Genomic DNA, 16,709 nt, shown 5'->3' on the forward strand with positions numbered 1-16,709 from the left:
AATTGTACATTGTACTACAAATTATTAAAAAAGTTTCTCGGGGCTCAAATTCTGTACTTCTAGAGATAGAACCTCGAAAAAAGGCAGAAGATTTTAAAAGTTAATACTAGAGAGCACTGAAAAGTACTTATTACTGTACTCATTATGCAAGAATGTAGTTGTGTCTTGGGAAATGAAAATGTTCTGCAGAATTCGACATTAATCGATAAAGTATCCTTTGTGGAAGGAGCAGAGTTGTATGCAAATTTGATATTTAAGGTGTTTTTATACCCTCAGCCATATGGGTACAGAGGGTATATATCATTTGATACGGCCAAAACGGTTTTAGACCCTAGTTCTCTTTGGACAAAATACGTCTTAGGACATTTGGAGTCGATCTAGAGATGTCCATCCCTTTGGCTGGTACGAATGACAACTCTTGAAGGTAGTATCAGATTTAATCCAAACATGGTACACCGTAATATAATTGTCAAAATTAGATCGAGCTCAGATATAGAACACGAAAAAATCATCCGATTTTGTGCAAACTTTGCAAATCCCAATATTTGTATCAGATCTAGGTCAGTTGCGAATATGTATAATATCGGTCCACTCTAAGATATACCTCTCAAACAAAGGGTCAACATTTGGAATACTTATAACTCTTATAAAATGCGAAATAAGCATCCGATTCTCTTCAATTTTCGAAAGTCACAGTATTTCTACAAACAAAAGATCTGGAGTGAAGGTAGAATATCCACTTCTTTTGGTATCTCCCCCACAAAGGTTAAACACTTGGAATAATAAAATATCTTAAAATTTGCGAAGGAAGCACCATATTTCCTTCAAATTTTATAAATAAGAATATTTCTATCAACACTTAATCTAGTGTGAAGATGAAAGATATCAGACGGCTACTTTTGGTTCCTCCCCCACAACCGATCAAATTGTTGATAAATATAAAGCTCATAAAACGCGAAATCAGCATCCGATTATTTTCAAACTTGACACATCTCAATGTTTCTGCTAATACAAGGCCTGACGTAAAGATGGAATATAAAGGTCTACTCCTTCTGGTACCTCCCCCACAATGTGTCAAAATTTTGAACAACCTAAACGCTTATAAATGCGTAGTGAGCATCCGATTCCCTTCAAATTTCACACATCCCAATTTTTCTATTAACAGAAGATCTGGTGTGAAGATAATGAATATCGGCCCACCCCTTCTGATATTTCCCCACAAAGTTTCAATATTTATATTCCTTATCATCTGCGAAACAAGTCAGCGATTCTTTTAAAACTTAGTAACATCAGATCTGATACGAATATAGTATAGTACCTCCCCACAACATTTTTAATTTTGAGTTTATTTTAAGTTTATAGAGTTTATTTTTATTTTATTTATTTTAAGTTTATTCGCATAAACTTGGAAATATATGTTAGATGCTTATCCCAATATTTGTTTTCATTATTAGATGAAGTAGAGTACTTCAGTCCACTTTGGTTGGTACTTCACACATATTTTTTAATTTTCCAAAAATTATAACATTTATCATGTAAAGGCGAATGAAGTAGTCGAATCGTAGCCCAAACCTGGCACATTTGTATCAGACTTAGGTCAGATACGAAATGGACAACGTTGGCCCACTCCTTTGGATCCACCCCCATAAAGGGTCAAGAGTTTGAACAATCATAACGCAAGTCAGAATATATTTAAATAAACGAACGGTGACTGAGGGTATACATCTGTCGGCAGAACGAACTTTTTTTTCAAAATCCACTTGATTTTTTCAAAACAGTTTTTCTTCTGGTTTCATTTATAATTCCGCACTATTTTATATATGAAACTTTGAAAGTTAGAACGTAGGTCACTTTTTATGAAAGGAAATAAATTCGGAACTGTTTTTTTTTTTAATTCGTATGAAAAAGTACTCAAAAGTACTAAATATTGTACTGTTAGAGCTAGAATTCTGAAAATGTGTACATGGAATAGCTAGAATTATGAAATGTAACGAAAAAAAATCGTAGTCTTTGAAAAGCATACCAGTAGAAAACGATGGTTTAGAACAAGATTCATAAAATTTTGCATAAGGGTCATTTTAATTGTGAAGATATCGACAAAATCAGTATGGAAATTTGGAAAGAGTTTGCCAAAATTGGACTAAGCGGATGGACCATTAGCGTAGTAGCAGTCAAAATTTGCATGAAATAGTCTTCAATCATTAATATAAGTAGAACATCTATCAATTCATGCATTTTTTTACTTTTATGTGATATTTTTTTCTTGAAAAACGTGCCTTTATTCCTAAGTAACGGTTTCGAATTCCACAACACTATTCCCGTCTAGTCAAATAGTAGTAAACGAGTACACCATTGTCATGTCATATCTTCTATGGTTTCTTATTATTTTTTAGTTTACTTATCGTTTTTCTTGTTGTTTATTTAAGTTATAAACTTTTACTCAGCAATTGTTGTTCTTTCGATTACTTCTCTGATAAGATTGTCTCGAAGGTTCGTTTGTTGATTGATGGTGCGCAATTTGTGCACACAGATTTCTGTTGAGTGCCCGGCACTTTTTACGTTTTCTCTTCTCTTATTGCTTCGAAATTGTGTTGTGGGGTCTTTCTTTGGTTAAGGTTAATTGACTATTTCAGTACGCCACGAACCGTTGGATGGGAATTTTAGTTCAAAAGAATAGAAAAACATTGGAGAAGAAAACAATTTAGAGGAAAGTCAACGATGCTGGGGGAACTATGTGTATACTTCTGTTAAATTTCAATATTTAGTGTACTGGATATTTAATTTGATGTTATGACAGTGGAGTCATGTTTTTTCAACATACATTTTTTAATATAAAAAACAAAAATTCAAATCAAAGACATACAGTGGGGACCTGGTGCCCCGTTTGAAATGGTTACTTTTCCAACAATTTTAGCATATCTTACGTGGAAAAGTCAATTTTACTCTTGTCTGATGTAATTAAGAGGTGAAAATAAACCCCTCAAAATACCTGAAATTGGAAGGAAAAGAAGTTCCTTGAAAAAATTTTCGGAGAAGAGAATACAAATAGAATGTCATTTAATATCTCCACATACTATGATGGATGTTATAATAAGAATATAGACAATAATATGATATATTACATAACGTTACACTTACACATAACGCTGTATATGCTCGGTTCTAGAACCTGCAAGAATCTACTATTTTTTCGATATCATAATGGGAAAATCGCAATTCTGGAACAGACCTTTAATGTTGTCATTAAAAAAACGCTATTAGAATTAATAGAATTGTATTCAGGTTTCATTAATAGCCTAAATTACAAATTATTATACTATGCTCTAAATTATCAAAAAGCTTGGAAAGATGTCAATTTTAATACAAACGTTTGTGCCAGAAAATTTTAAATTAAATTTATAATAACAACCGACTATGACATTTTTATAAATATAAATTCGATAGAACATAACCTTCGTTTTTGTCGTCCCAAGTACTCAAGTATTCGGCGAGACACACTGCTTTACGATATATGCAACAACGCCAACTGTCGTTCAATGTAGAAAACTACAGAGTTGTTCATTGAAGACATGCACTAAAACAAAATAATATTACTTTTACTATTCACCACTAGAGGGAGTTACATGAAAATAAAGAGAGAAGTGAAAAATATATATTGTAAAATATAATATTTATTCAAATAGTTTTCTATAACTGGTCATTTAATTAATCAATTCGTATCTATAACACTGGGCGACAAAATTCAATTTTTTTCAATACTAACATGGAAAATCCAGCATATTATGAAAATAGAGCTAAAAATAGAAGACACGGTGTAACGGTGTTTTGAAAGTTTATATCGCAAAATAATCAATATAGAGGGGAAAAGTTCTCCCATTCCATACTTTTGGAAATTTTCGGATTCAGATTCTTTGGAATTCGAACATAAAGAGATGAGGATTATTTTGGTGGACATTTGTAATCCTCAAGCGAGTTACCAAAGTTATCGACGAACGAAGATATAGCTATAGCTCCCATATATATGTTTCATCCAGTTTGGTGTTTAAGTCCCTCGCATTCGTTATATGTACCCCACAACAATAATATTTGGTATCAGATATCTCATAGATCTCATAAATACCTTTGTCAAATTTTTTGAATATAGGGCCCAAATATACTTTTATCCGACTTCATGTTTATTGTGCACCAAATGACTCTTCCGAAAGAATTTAGAATTTTACAATTATTGTTGGTGTAATATCAGCTCAAATTGGGTAAATTTTTCACATTCAACCGAATTTTTCCATTTGGTGTAACTCGGGTCCGATATATATTTATGCCCTCCACCTTGGAAAGGAGGGTATATTAACTTTGTCATTCCGTTTGTAACATCCTAAATATTCTTCGTAGACCCCATAAAGTATATATATTCATAATCAGCATAAAATTCTAAGTCGATATCCGTCCGTCTGTTAAATTAACGATAAAGTCCACATTATTTGACCTGGAGCTTCAAAATTTAGCAGAACAATTTGTATTGTTTCTAGGATGGTTAGTAATTAAAATGAGATATATCGGACGTTTCGGAATAGTCTCCATATACATATTTGTATTTGTAGGTCATAATGGGTTCTAGCTCTGGTGGCGAAAAATTGTATGTATAGGTCCACGTTTTAGTATATCCCCCATTAAACGATACTTCCCGATATTCGGTAATTTCATGATTTTTGCTACTTTTTTCGGGGATTTGTCTAAAAATTGTTGTTTGTGGGTCATAACAGGTCCTATAGCGCACATATAACGTAACCCACCGATATTCCGTATTTTCATAATCCTAGTCACACTTATCCATGAAATTGTTTCAAATTTGATATTTTAGAAGATTTGGTAGATGACAATCCTTGAAGTATAAAATTGTCTACAGAGGTTCCTGTTTTGGTATAACGGCCTCAAACACTTTATGGTTTTTCGACGAAATTGTTTCTAATTTCGTATTTGAAGATCTTAATGAATACTACGTCCTATGACAAAAAACTACTTATGCAGATTTAAGTCTTCATATAGCCCCCGTATAATGCTTTCATTTCATTTAATTTAAGCAGTATTTTTCGGATTTTTATTTTTCCTTCCAGTTCTTTCTTTTACCAGTGTTTTCGTGGATTTTTGAGGATATTTCTTAGAATAATTATTACTGTACCTTAAGTATCTTAACTATACTTTTTAAATAATATATTTGAGAGGTTCTTAAATTGTGGATTTTATAAGATAATAATTTTGAAAGACTAGTGGAGGTATGTATAATCTTCAATTTTTGAAAAATATTTTTGCAATAATGGACATAATATTGGATTTTTTAAAAATGCATATTTTTCGGGACTATAAGAGTTAATTTTGTGAATTATTATGATTTTTTCTTACTTCAATTAAAATACGTTTTCTTTAGAATACTCCTCGATAGATTTTATTCAAAATATCAAAAAATATATCCTGAGGCACTCCATTAGACAATTGTTTTATAAGGGTTTTGGTTTTTTCGTAAGATTCTTTTTCGTAGGCAGTATATATACTAGGGAGATCCAAAGCTTTGTATAAATCTTTAACCTTCTGGACCTTAAGGGGATCTGGAAAAAAAGATTTATTATTATAAATTATAATACAATCGGTCTATGTTCATAATACCTTTAGAACCATAACATTCCAACATTATTTGTTTCTGTTCCTCATTAGCCAGTTCCATGCATGTCACGGCTAGCCAGGAAAATTTTTTATCCTCTATATCTGTGCCAATTTTACCACAATTCTCGATGGTGCCAAAACAATCCAGGAAATCATTTTGTATTTGAAAATATAAACCAATTTGGTAGAAGATGTCCAAGCACTGCGTCAAAATTTGGGGATCTGTAAAACTAAAGAGATTTCCTTGATAAAAATTCAATTTTTTATAACTCCCCACTTACCAAGCTAAATTCATGGATAACGTGAATGGTAAATAGAAATTATAATACGATCCCTTATTGACAGCCATCATATTGTAGGTTTCACGTTTAAATTCTTCCACGGATTTTCTCGTATACATAAATTCCAAATGTTTCCCACATGCCGATCTCAACGAAACTTCACGAAATAGTTCAATCAAATTCGTATAACACTCCAAATGTGAAAAATGTTTTTTGAGTAATGCATAGACAATTTGTTCCAAAATGAAGGCATCTGTTATGGCCAGGATTCCAACATTTTCCAAACGAGGCCAACTGGTTAGACCACGTCTCATATTTCCTTTGTCCAGGACATCATCAGATATTAGAATTGCAACATTGAATATTTCTGCACACCATGCTAAGATGTAGGCATATTTGATATTTGAGTATTTAAGGTTGAGAGACTTTATGAGTTCTTTATAGGTACGAATGCAGAGCTGGGCAATTTTCATATTGGCATTTTGAATATTGTATTCTATGGCCTAGAAAGCAATAAGATAATTTTATAATTTTGAATACAATTTTATTTAAAAGTCTTTTACCTTTTTTATCCACAGGAATGTTTCGGGTTGCCCATATCCTTCAATGATATTTTTTAAATCTTCCAGAATCTCTAAAAATGATATAATTTGTATTCGTTTTGACTATTTGATTTACTTTGGTGTCTTATCAAATAGAAATTCAATGCAACCCTTGTGCGGGGAGCATACCGATTTCTTGAAGTTTTGAACTTGGGTAACTATTAGAAATTGTATAACTCTTTTGTTCGTATTTCTTTTTTTTTCAAAGCAAAGCATATAAGAGGCTAGAGTCTCATTTGAACGGAATATCGAACATACCACGATATGTGTTTCTGGACCTTTCGGGCACAGTTAGGAAGACGAACATAACTATTTTTGTACTTTAAATATTTTTGAAAAAATATAAAAGGTGATTTTTTTAAATGCCAAAAATAAAGAAGAAAAACTCTAATATAAACGCGATTTTTTAAATATTTTATGCTACTGCCCACTACTTCGCCAGCGAAAAATCCACCTTAAAATTTTAGGTTCTTTCCAACAGTTCTGGTGGTTCAATTTCAAAAAAAAAATATTCACAACTTCATACATCGATCAAAATTGTTCGGCTTTCAAAGCTTTATATATTATTCGAGTATTTTCTTTTTTCGGAAAGAATAATAGGAAAATATTTGCCTTTTCCACCAAAAAGGCTTACAAATCCTTAATTTTGAAGTTAACGAGGAGGATATTAGTAAAACCATTAAACAATGGACCTACATCCAATTTTTCCATCCAAAACTTTTTCAACGTTTCCATATCATCAACCAATGCCAAATTTAGTAACATCCATCCTAGACAGCAACAGTGATCCAAAATTAGTACCACTTAGTACTTTTCGAAAAATTACAGAACGCATTTGCAAAGCCACCATCAGATTTCAATACTAAATACTAACAGAGACCTCAATATCAATTCCAGCTCTATACTCAATAAACAAATGTAGTACCACTAAGTACTTTTTAAACAATTATAGCAATCATTCAAAAACATATCTTCATAATTTCCAGAGAATTCTCCATAATTAACATAGAGCTCAATATCTTATTACGGGGTTCCAGCTACTTTCCTTTACCCAATATCGAATTTTGTTCCTTAAAAAATAATTTTTTTAAATATATTCTCTTGTTTTTTTCTCTAAAATCGTGGTTTTCTTAAAATATTCATTCGAAATATATTCATTATTTTCTAAAATATTTTTAAATATAAATTTAAAATATTTTTAAAAATATAACCGTGGAATTCACATGTAGTACCATTTAGTACTTTTCGTACATGTTAATTTACGAATTTCCACCTTCTTATCTAAAGCACAGGTACAGTGATCCCCATACAAATATTAACAATTCTACCTTTTTTCCCACACTCTAAATCAAATTTAGTACCATTTAGTACTTCTCGTATACGTTAAAGTAGGATTTGAAAAATTCGACTCCATATTCAAAAAAAAAAAAAAAAAAAAAAAAAAAAAAAAAAAACTGTAAGTTCGCCCTACCCGAACTTTGAATATCATTCACCATTTGGAACGAATTTTCAAAAAAAAAAAAAAAAAAAATAGAATCCGTTGAAAATTCTGTTAAAATCTTAAATGGTCTATCGGTTAATTAAGGTAGCTAAAATCATCAAAATACCGAATATGGGGCTATACCAAAACGTGGACCTGCAGACAATTTTCTGTCATAGGCTGTAGCATCCATTACGAACTTCAAATATCAAATTTGAAACAATTCCGGTGAATAATGTCGCTAAAATCATCAAAATACCGAGTACCGTTATATGGGGGCCATACCAAAACGTTGACCTACATGGCCCATTTTGAATATGAAAAGTCCTGCAGACATGATATACATATGAGTAAAGTTTTATCAATCTACTTCAATTCGTTCGGAAGCTATAGTGATTTCCACAGATGGATAGACGGACGGAAATCTAAATCGATATAGAATTTTATGCTGATCAAGAGTATCTATACTTTATGGGGTCTAAAATGTATTTTTCGAGGTGTTACAAACGGAATGACAAACTTAATATACCCTCCATACTAGGGTGGAGGGTATAAAAACATTAGTACATAAATCCTTCATCCCATCAGCGACCCTAATTTTATATTTCAGAATTCTAGCTCCGTTGTACCAATAAAATTTATTTAATTTTCTGTACCTTTTAGTACACTTATAGTTAGAATTTCCAAAAGCCCAGCCGTATCTCTAACATTGGCCTACATGTAAAATTTCAAGATCCTAGCTTCAGTTGTTTTGCCTGGGCGTGGATAAATCAGTCGCTTGTTACTAAGCTCTTGTATATTTTCAGAAGATGGCTTTCACAGAGGCATTTGTTCTTAAAGATAAATCTATTCTAATTCTTCCCAAAAATAATTCGTTTTAAACTGCTTCTTAAGAAATTTTTTTTCCATAATTAAGGGACGTTTTCTCAAAAATAAGACTTCTTTTCTTCCTTTTCTCTGCTTCCTTTCTTTTACGTCCTCTCTCTGCTTCCTTCGTTTCTAGACCATCTCGAATATAATCCTTTTGTTCTTACATCTTCTACCAGATGCTAATCTAGTCATTCCCAAATGAAGACCATCCTGACTCTTCTTTGAAAATAATACCTTGTCCTTCTACAAGAAAAAATAAGGATGACCTATTGATGCATTCGAAATAAAAACCAATATGTTCTTCCAAAACAAGATATTTTCGAACTTCTCTATAAGATTTTCCTTTCCTCTTTTATGTTTGCAGATTTTTTTTCCGAAAGTATTTCAGACTATTCTGAAGGAATGTTTCCGGATCTTCTTTTATCTTCGTAAAAGCAAGAAAATAAGTCATCTTATAAAAATATGTTATTCTCGTTTTTCGTTGAATATAATGAAATCATCAGATCTTTTGTTCATCAACAAAAAAAAAAAAAAAAGATCTTCTCATTTTCTTAAAAAAAGATTTGAAGAAAATGACATATCTATCATTTTAGCACAACTTTTTCGGATCTTCTTTCCAAAAAAAAATCCTGCTTTCTCTAAAATGCTTTTTTGCCTTTTGTAAGAAAATGTTCTTGACTTCTCTAAAAATATCATTAGGTCTCGGAAAATTTAGCCTTTCAGGAGACCAAAAGAAGGTCTCCCGATCTTTACTAAAAGAACATTCTCTGTTCCCCTCTAATTCTACTGAAATCTTTAAAATTAAATCTGTAACTATAATTTTGCTCTTGCCCAAACATACCTTCAGTTCTTTTAAAAAAAGACCTCTCTGAAATTTCTGAAGGAGCACAATTAGGTCTTCTAACTTCACTAAAAATAGACTTTGTCTTTTCTAAAGGATTTGTTGAAAATAACTTCTGTTATTTATTGTTGATAGAAGAGAACTTCTAAAGGAAGGCCTTCTAATCACAATCATCCACATTTTAGGTATTTTAACTTCTTTAGGCAATTCTTTAACCGATTTTGATATAATATAAAATTTCCTATTCATGTAGAGTATAAAATATCCGATCTAATTATCTTACTTGCTAGTACATGAACTCAAAATACATACCTGGCAAAATAGAACGAAATTCTTCACAAGACATTTTCCGCTGATAGTTTGAGTAGTAGTACAAAATTCTGAAAATTAAAAAAAATATATATTTATTTCAATTTGAAATTTGAGATCAGTCAAGTCGAATGTACAACCTTCTTTGTTTGCTTTTTATAAAAATAGTTATTTTATTTATTTTTATTATTTATTCATTTGGAGAACTTTCTGTTTATTCTCAATAGAGCAGGTGGCACAGAGTACTTCAGCTTTTCAAGCAAAACTAAATCTAAATGAAATTTTCGCATCAAACTAAACGTGTCGATGGTAAACTTTGAAAAGACTAAGCGATTGAACTCAGAACAAAATATTATTTATATGAATTTATTTATACGGGTTGTTGAAAACAGGCAAGCCGGTAATAATACAATATAAACTTTATAAATAGTTGACGTTGTGCTCAAGTGTTCCAGATGCAAAATTGGGGATCTGATTGATACAAGAGAGCATCAGTATGTTCTTTTGATCTTTTGGTGAGACTTTCCATATTGAGGCTAGATTTTGAGATACCCAGTTTAAAAGTTGTAAATAAAAAGATTTATTTAAAAAATACATTTCGAAAATCAGAATTCATATTTTTTGGTGATTCAAACTTAAGCTACAACAAAGTCAAATGCCATAATTTTTTTCATTTTTTTAATTTTATTGGATGAAAGCAAAACATGTCGGAAATAGTATCAAATTTTAAAATAAGTCTAGATTTGTTCGAATTGGTCACTTTTGGCATGAATACTCTAATTTACAACACAAATCACAAATATGAACCAATTTTTTAATAATTGCACATGCAAACTTGTCAATGCGTCTTTCTGATATCATGCAAATTGCATATGGAACACTTAGGCATATCATCAACAAAGCGGTATTTCGATTCGATTCACGTGCTCCAGCTTTACATTGTTATCATTAAAAAATGAATAAAAAGTTAATGGTTATACACGAGTGAAATTTCATACCTTGAAAACCCCTATTAATCGAATTCAAAGCTTTAATTGCTATATTCAATAAATACTGTGTTCCAGAACCTGTGGGAATGTAAAAATGTTATTATGATAACCGGTTGTGGAGCACAACACCTCTCTGCAGAAAATGTTACTTTTCTGCCTTCTAAGCTATTTCAACGACAATAATTATTGTGCAATGCAAAAAATAATTACGGGGAACATCGAGTAGATTATGAAAGTAGAGCTAAGAGAAGCAGACACGTGCATCGGCATGTTGAAAGTTTACATCGCAAAGTAACAGAAATAGAGGGGACAGATCCAGCTTCTTCCTAACTTTTGAATATTTTCATAATATAACAGTACCTTCTGATTGTCGGTGTTTTGATAATTTTTGTCATATTTATACCCTACACCACAAGGTGGTCAGGGTATTATGTCTTTGTGCATTTGTTTATAACAGGTAATAGGAAACGAGATAGACCCATAGTTCCTTTTGATGATCAGGATAGAATCACATTCTGAGTCGATTTATGCATGTCCGTCCGTCCGTCTGTCCGTCTGTCCATGTATTTTTGTAAACAAAGTACAGGTCGCATTTATTACCCGATCCAGATGAAATTTTGCACAAATCATTTGTTTGGCCCAAGGACGAACCCTATTGAAATTGGAAATAATCGGACAAAATTTAGATATAGCTCTCATATATATCTTCGTCCGATTTGCCTTTTATTGTGCACCAAACGTGTAATATCAGCCCGAATAGTATGGAATTTTGCTCATACAACCAAATTAGGCCTGAAAATAAGTATGCTAAATTTGATCGAAATCGGTTCAGATATAGCTATAGCTCCTATATATATTGTTCATCCGATTTGTTATTTTTGTCCTCCGCAGCCGTAATATGCTCTCTGTAACAATAATATTTGGGGAAATCTATCAAATACAGCTCAGAAATACGTTTGCTAAATTTTATCGAGATCGGTTCAGATTTGGATATATCAAATTTGAAAATCGGTTCAGATATAGCTATAGCTCCCATATACACTGTTCATCCACAGGCGCAACACTGTTGTTGTATTTGTTACCCACAGCCGTAATATGCACTACGTAACATCGATATTCAGGTAAATATATCAAATACAGCCCAGAAATATCTTTGCCAAATTTTATCGAGATCGGTTCCGATTTGGATATAGCTCCCATATATATTTTTATCCGATTTCAAATTAATTGTGCACCAAATGGGCAATACAAGTCCGAATTTAAAAGGTACAAAGGCTTCGGCATATTTAGTCCTTTGAACTTTAAATTATAATTATAATCATAGCGTGTATGACTAAATTCTCCCATAAAAACGTTTAGTAGATATACGGAGCTCTACTAAATTAGCAAAGTGGTGTAGGGTATCATAAAGTCGGCCCCGCCCGACTTTAAGACTTTCTTTACTGGTTTTTAAGTTGCGCATTTGCATATTGTAATAGCTTTTTGCAAATATTGCCTATGCAGGTCCACGTCGTCGTATAGACCCTGATATACGGCTACATTCGGTATTTTTAAGATTTTGATAGAATTTTTAACGGATTTTATTTTTTTTTTTTGAAAATTACCAAATTTGTACCAAATTGTGGAGGGTATTAAAAGTTCGGCCTTGTTTTTATTAGTTTTTAATATATCTGTTCAATTGCATCAGCGTACAAGTCGGTGAACCTTAACAAATGCTCTTTTTCGTTTTATGATCCATATCAAACTAAACACCATATAAAGTCAACACATGTGTTATTTTATCTTGCAAAACATATGTGTTATTGCCACTTAATATATTTTTGTTTAACCACACTTTATGTGTTCTCGTGGTGACCTCTCTAATGTGGCTCAAAAGTAGCTTCGCCAAAGAATCGCAATCTAACATAAAAGTCACCTTAATCAAGTCATTTTGTCCTCCAGCTATCCAATTACCAATGACAATACATGAATATATTGTCATCTAATGTTGCCACTTAATAAATTTCTTCACTCATTCTTATGAGGCTACCCCTTCCCCAGAAAAGTATTTCGATGGGTTGCTGCCTCGCTTTTTTTTGGCGATTTATTATGGTGCAGTCGAAATTTGACACATTTTTCATTGGCTGACAGGACAAAAAACCGCAGGCGCAACAACAAAAACAAAACTGAATTAATGAAACAGCAACCGTATCGAGACAACAACTAGGAGCAATGTCGTCAACACCACCACACTTTAGTGTGGTGATACACACGCGGTGTGTTGAGAAGAGAACACCTTAAGGATATTCCATCGCTTCTTTTTTATTTGTGTAGCAGGTGGTTTGCGAGTGTTATCGGAATTACTGCTCCGCTCTGGCAACAATAAAACATAACCATTATTAACAGGGACCACATCGTCTTAGCTCTTCTTCCATTTGTTTGCTACATTCGAATACCAAACAAATACGAACGAATGAGTGAATGAATGAACGTTGGTGCAACATGGTTTTAGATAACAATATGTCCATTCGTAAATTGAGGAATTTCAATGTTAGTTTGTTCGGGGCTTAGCCAAAGTCATCTTGGGCTCCTGCATAGAGATAGAAGTAAGTGGAAGAACAGCTGTAATGCCTTTGTGTCCATGTTAATATTTGCCAGCGCGGCGAGACATCATCGACATCATGGTTCTATTACATGGCGGCAAGTACTCCATGGATGATAACAATTTTCTGATAAAATAGTTTAATTATGTTCTTATTTTTCTTCTGGTGTTCCGAAATAGGTTTCGTTTTTTATTTCCTTAGGAGCATAAGTAAATGTTTGTTATGTTGCAATAAATATTTGCTGTTGGCGGTAGCATGTAAATAATAAACATTACGTTATGTTCACATTGTTTGCTGGGTTGTGGGTAAAATACATCAACCATAACACACTAGTTTCTATTTTAAGATGTTTCAGTAAATTTCCGGTCAGATTGTTTTTTTGGTTTCTAAACTTTATATTAAAGGAATTTTTTTTTAAAAAAGGTATGTCCTTGTGGAATTTAACCACATTTTAGAATCTACATTTTTTATAGAACTAATTTGTTTGAAGAGAAATGGTTTTAGTTCCACCATGCGGAACTTAACTTATGATTAGGGCTATCCTATAAATCCTTCAAAATTTTAAGATTCGTTATATGAAAACCATACTTATTTTAATAATTTTTTAAACAAGTAAAAAGGTATCGGCCGGTTTTGCCGACAGATGTATACCCTCAGCCAATGCTCAATTATTTTAAAATATATTGACTTCTGTTATGAATTTTCAAACTCTTGACCCTCAATGGAGTGGGTTTTGAAAGTATGGGTCAATATAATTAAATATGATATAAATATTATTATAACTATATAAGAAAATCGAACATTTATAACCGATTAATGGGAAATCTTAAATTCCGTTTTCATCTCAGGATTCTGGTTGAAAGACATATATAGATATAAAATCGCTGAGTTGTTTCGCAATTTATGACAGATAAAAATATTGGAAATTGTGTCCCTTTGTGGGTAAGGTAACAGAAGAGGTTCGCAGATATGTAGCATTTTCACAACAGATCTTGTGTTAGCAAAAATGTTTGTATGAGTGAAATTTTGTAGAGAGTTGGATGCTTATTTCGATTTTTTTAAGCGTTTTGTTTTCCAAAATCTTGAACCCTATGTGGAGCAGGTAGCAAAAGAAATGGTCCGATTTTTACGACCTTTATAACAAATCTTGTGTTGATGGAAATATTGAGATGTACCATGTCTGGAATGTTGATTTCCTTTTATATGAGCTTCATGGATATTCAAATTTCGACCATTTGTGGAGGAGGTACCAAAAGAAGTTGATCGATATATTCCATCTTAACACCAGACCTTGGGTTGATAAAAAATATTGGGATGTGTGAAATTTGAAGACAATCGGACTCTTACATCACATTTTATGAGAGTTGTAATTATTCAAAATTGTGACCGTTTGTGGGGGAGGTACTTGATGGAGGGCACTGATATTGTCCATTTTCACACCTGACATAGGATTTGCATAGTTGGAGCAAAATCGGATTATCGTTTCTCTTTCTGTGCAAAAAATATATTTTTTGAAAATTTCGACCTTTTTGGGGGAGGTACCAGAGGGAGTGGGCCGATATTGCCCATCTCCGAACTCGATCTAAGTTTGACAAAAATATTACGATGTACCAAGTTTGGACCAAATCGGATACTCCCTTCGAGTGTTATCGTTCACCCCAGCCAGACAGACAGACGGACGGAAGGACGGACATCGCTAGATCGACTCCAAATATCCTAAAACGGATTTGGTCCAAAGATACCTGGCGTCTAAAACCGTTATTTCCACTAGGCACGTTTTGACCGTATCAAAAATATAAAATTACAGTTGAAAATAGAACCGAAAACTTCGAAATGCCTAAAATCAAGAGGTAATGTCATATGAAGATTACACCAAAAATTAGCCTGCATGGAATATTGTTTGCGAGTAGCAAATACACCTTCGAAAAAACGCAAAGTATCGATTTATAGCTGATTTTGTTGGAAATACCCATTCATACATACATTCAAGGTATAATATTAATGTCTGTGCTATTTTTTCTTTATCAATGCGAGGTCTATTGTGGCTTCCACAGGCGGATGGATGGACATCGATAGATAGATTTCGTATGTCCTAAAATGGATTTTGTACAAATAAATCTAGACTCTAAAACCGTTATTTCGAAAAGGCATATTTTGGTCGTATTAAATTAAATATACCCTCTAAGGAGATTATATAGATTTTCAAGATGGACTAAGCCGATCCACTCCTCATGGCAACACCCACCACCTCCCCACCAGAAGCAATCAAATTTTTAACAGAAAACAACAACATGAAAGCAAAGCTAAAATATGAGACTTATTTATCGGGGGCTTGAAAGTTTACAACCGGAGGTAGCCAAAATTTATGAAGTAGAAGTTACGCCTCTTTATATCATATTATGAAGGGTATATTAAGTTTGTCATTGCATTGGTAACACCTTGAAATATACATTTTAGACCCCACAAAGTACATATATTTTTATCAGCATAAAATTTTATATCGATTTTACAATGGCCGTCCGACTGTCTGTCGGTCTGTGGAAATCACTTTAGCTTCCGAAAATTGAAGTAGGCTGATAATATTTTACTCAAATGTGTGTTTCATCTTCTGGACTATTGGTATTGAAAATGTAGCCCCCATATAACTATACCTTCATATATTCGGTAGTTTTATGATTTTAACGACATTATTCACCGGATCTGTTTCAAATTTTGTATTTGAACTTCGTAATGGGTACTACAGCCTGTGACAGCAAGTTGCCTATGCAGGTTCGCGTCTTCGTCTAGACCCCCAAATAATAGTAACTCCCTATATTCGATATTTATACCATACACCACAGAGTTGTTTGTAAAATGGAGAAGAAACCGAGAGGGACCTATAGTTACTTTTGAGGATCTTTGTAGAATCACTTTCTGATTCGATTTATTCATATCAGTCCGTCCGTCTGTCCATGTATTTTTGTGAACAAAATCCAGGTCGCATTTATTATCCGATTGACATGAAATTTTCTAAACAATTTTGTTTGGTACACGAACGAACCCTATTGAAATTGTTGAGAATCGATTCAAACTTAGGTATGGATTCCATACATATCTTCAA

At 32.7% G+C, this 16,709-nt stretch overlaps 1 protein-coding gene across 3 annotated transcripts in view; it reads right to left on the minus strand.

The window, feature by feature from the left end:
• Positions 1 to 5,335: 5,335 nt before the first annotated feature.
• The window catches only part of LOC105261927 (uncharacterized), a 122,112-nt gene continuing 110,738 nt past the window's right edge, over positions 5,336 to 16,709 (minus strand). For 2 of the 3 annotated variants that reach the window (XM_059120290.1, XM_059120298.1), the window contains exons 2-6: positions 10,042 to 10,109; positions 6,500 to 6,570; positions 5,937 to 6,439; positions 5,659 to 5,885; positions 5,336 to 5,600 (exon numbers count right to left, since the gene is read on the minus strand). In XM_059120290.1, coding sequence (XP_058976273.1) covers positions 5,419 to 5,600; positions 5,659 to 5,885; positions 5,937 to 6,439; positions 6,500 to 6,570; positions 10,042 to 10,075 — 1,017 coding nt within the window. In that variant the 5' untranslated portion in view covers positions 10,076 to 10,109 and the 3' untranslated portion in view covers positions 5,336 to 5,418. Of the gene's footprint in view, positions 5,601 to 5,658; positions 5,886 to 5,936; positions 6,440 to 6,499; positions 6,571 to 10,041; positions 10,110 to 10,178; positions 10,372 to 16,709 lie in introns of those variants that run through there. The other variant, XM_059120285.1, reaches the window with a different exon arrangement.

The sequence above is a fragment of the Musca domestica genome, unplaced genomic scaffold, assembly GCF_030504385.1.
Source record: "Musca domestica strain aabys unplaced genomic scaffold, Musca_domestica.polishedcontigs.V.1.1 1, whole genome shotgun sequence".
NCBI lineage: Eukaryota > Metazoa > Arthropoda > Insecta > Diptera > Muscidae > Musca > Musca domestica.